Source organism: Penaeus japonicus, unplaced genomic scaffold (genome assembly GCF_977035675.1).
Source record: "Penaeus japonicus unplaced genomic scaffold, GWHDUDI00000001_assembly GWHDUDI00000006, whole genome shotgun sequence".
In the NCBI taxonomy this organism is placed as follows: Eukaryota; Metazoa; Arthropoda; class Malacostraca; order Decapoda; family Penaeidae; genus Penaeus; species Penaeus japonicus.
Genome location: NW_028234408.1, coordinates 8,792,818 through 8,796,063, shown reverse-complemented (window position 1 = coordinate 8,796,063; position 3,246 = coordinate 8,792,818). Strand labels below are relative to the sequence as shown.

The 3,246-nt window shown below is 37.2% G+C and overlaps 1 protein-coding gene across 1 annotated transcript in view; it reads right to left on the bottom strand.

Annotated features, from left to right (window-relative positions):
• Positions 1–434: 434 nt before the first annotated feature.
• Ndf (Nucleosome-destabilizing factor) overlaps positions 435–3,246 on the bottom strand; it is a 52,292-nt gene continuing 49,480 nt past the window's right edge. The window contains exons 10-12 of the mRNA XM_043015889.2: positions 3,047–3,209; positions 2,072–2,251; positions 435–1,656 (exon numbers count right to left, since the gene is read on the bottom strand). Coding sequence (XP_042871823.1) covers positions 1,457–1,656; positions 2,072–2,251; positions 3,047–3,209 — 543 coding nt within the window. The 3' untranslated portion in view covers positions 435–1,456. The remainder of the gene's footprint in view (positions 1,657–2,071; positions 2,252–3,046; positions 3,210–3,246) is intronic.

The following is a 3,246-nucleotide window of genomic DNA, read 5'->3' as shown; positions in this document are numbered from 1 at the left end:
GAAAGAAAGGAAGAAAAAAAGAAAAGAAAAGAAAAGAAAAAAAAGCAGGAATGCCCATAAAAACTCCCATCACCCCTCCCCCTGCTCCCTTTAAACCTCCCCCCTCCTATCCCCCCCAACCCCTTCCCCTCGGACAACAGGACTCGACACGTTTCACAAATTCTTTATTTCACGCCATCTTCTCCCTGCCGTGCCAACCCCCAAACCCTCATTCCCGCTACCCTTCGGTCGACGTGAGCTCGAGATCTGCCTATCATACAGAGGACTTTTTCCATGTGTGTTTGCTTTATGAAATCTTTTTTTTTTAATATATATATAAAGATATTTTTAGTTTTATTGACCTTTTTTTATTTTTTTTTCTAAATATTTTGTGGAGTGATTTTTTTTTCATTTTTATATATCTTTTTTTTGTTGCCACATTTTTTATCTAAATCTTTTCATATCTTTTTTTTCTTTTTTTTTTTTTTCTTTTTTGCTAATAATAGTTATCTTGGATACCAAAGCTTCAAGTCACTAGAATATGGCTCCTTCAGGCTCTCAGTATTTAAAATAAGAATTAATAATAATAATAATATTGATGACCATAGTAATAATGATAATGATAATGATATTAATAATAATAATAATAATCATAATAATAATAATAATAATAATAATATATAAAAATCACAATAACAACAACAACAGTAATATTAATGAAAAAAGAAGTATCTAAACATTACACAAACTTCATTCTAAAAAGCCCAAGCATCAATAAACAATCACAAGAGTCTGCACTGAAAACCTCGTAAACAATTTTTTTCAATTCTGAGCCCTGCTGTTCTGCATTTCTCGTTCCCTTGGGATATCAAGAGACACAAAGTGCGCTCATGTAAAAAAAAAAATAATAATTTTAAAAAAATAAAAAAAAATAATGACAATAAAAAAGACATATGTAAAAAAAAAATAGAGAAAAAATAAAGAACATAGGAAAATTTCTAAAAAGTGATTTAATATAAATCTTGGTAAATAAATGCAGCAAATGAAGAGGTGTTCCCATAAAATTTCTCTTTCTTTTCTTTATACTTCTTTCCTTTTCATTTCATTCTTATACTTTATACAAGCTAAAAAACAACCTTAATTACAACAAATACTATAATGTAACACCTCCCTTAAAGTGAGAGACAGAGACAGACAAACAGACAGAGACAGAGAGAGACAGAGACAGAGGGCAAGAGACATGAGAGACAGAGACAGAGAGAAAGAGAAAAGGGAGGTTTTTAGTGCACACAAATTTTTACTGATGCCTGCCTGCTCATCATGCCTTCTTCCTTCCTCCCTTCCTTTCCTTCAAGACACATACATCTTCTACAAACAAAAACATAAATGAGACAAGAAAAAAAAAAGAAGAAAAAAAAAAAAAATTAAAAGGAAAAAAAAAAAAAAAAAAAAGTGAGCACACAGGGGCCAATATGGGTTAGAATCGCGTGCGTATGTAGACGCTGGAGACGTCGTGCTCCCCATAGCCCAGCCGCTTGGCGTGCTTGAAGACCTCGTTGGTGGCAGCAGTGAGGGGCAGAGGCAGCTCTAGGGTGTCGCCCATCAGCATGCCTAGGCGCAGGTCCTTCTGCATGTGCTGCAGCGGCAGGTGAGTTGGGAAACCTCCTTCAATGATGGCTGCGGAGAGAGAGGAATGGATGAGTGCTGCTGTCAAAGAAAGAGACAGAGATAATCATGTTGAGAGACAGGGCCACTGAGATGTGAACAGAACTTCGTGAGAGGAGAACACACAATCAAAAGGTTAAAAATCAAGCGTGAGAGGGGAGACACTTAGATAAAATTTTAAAAAGAAAATAAATAAATACATACCCAAACAAATAACAAATAAATAAATCAATAAATCAACCAAAAAATAAATAAACAAATAAACAAATAAATAGAAAATAAAGAGAAGACAAAGGAAAACATGTACAAATTACAAAACAGACACCAAACACAAAAAATTAACAGTGAGTGAGTGGTGTGCATGCCTGTGTGTACATGTGTTTTTCATAGTGAACCCCGCATCCTTCACACAACCGCAGGCCCTCACCTTTTCCCTTTTCAATCATGAGTGGACATCTAAGTGAGGTGAGCTCCATGATCTCCATCACGTCCTTCTGCTGCAGCCCGGCCCTATCTGCCAGGGCCATTCCCTCAGCCAGCCCAGCTAGCGTCACGCCAGCCATCACCTGGAGCACCAAATTCATCTTGCTGGCATTGCCCACCTCACCTGCAAATTACACAGCATGTTAAAGTCGTTACATACATCAATGACATAAATAGTGCAAGGTGCTTATACTGCAGCAAATATTGTGGTGAATTTACATAGGGGGGAATTGGGATTATCCTGTGCTTGTATAATTTTTATGCATTTAATTAAATTCCGTGTATGCTAAGCACATTGTGCCTGATTGGAACTTTGTACTTTTTATCTTGGTTTTAGTATGGAATCATGTTATCCCTGTTAATCATATTCTTCTTCCATCATATGCAAGGACTTTCTAGGCATATTCCAATATCAACAAAAACAACAACTGAGCTCCCTGTGATAAACCCAGAGTTATATGAGAGAATCAAGCCTAAAGATGATGAATTCTTAATTCTGCCACAAATTTTGTTTAATCACTAATGATGATAATGATGAATGTTGGTAGTAATGATGATTTTCAAATATACATCTGCCAATTACATTTAAAAGAAAACGAATTACCAAGCAGAACCAACAATCAGACTGGAAAAAAAAATCCTTTTATTAGCATCCTAGATCCACAGGCAGATAGATCCATTGCACCAATAAAACCTGATCATCTGACTGGTCTCTGGTTAACACCTCCAACATAAATTTTAATCATAATTCATCAATAACTTTTCACGTAATCCTGCTAATGACAAGCGCAAGAGACTAAAGCCAAAATAAACAACAGCTAAGACATTATTTCCTTGGCAAATGTAATAAACACCAAACAATTCAAAAATAAGTCAAGCCCAAGACCAAAGCGAAGATCCTTCTCCTGCGCAGCCTTACCGAGGTAGAAAGAATTTTTGCCCATGGCCTGGAAGCAGCTCTGGCAGTCGTCGAAGAGCGTTGTGTCGCCCGCTGCTAAGATGACTAAGGTGCCCTCCTCCGCCTGCACTTTACTGCCCTGCACCTGTGCTTCCAGGTAACGTCCCCCTCGCCCGCTTATGGCCTGGGGGGTGGTGGTTGAAGGAGGTGGTTAGAGAAGG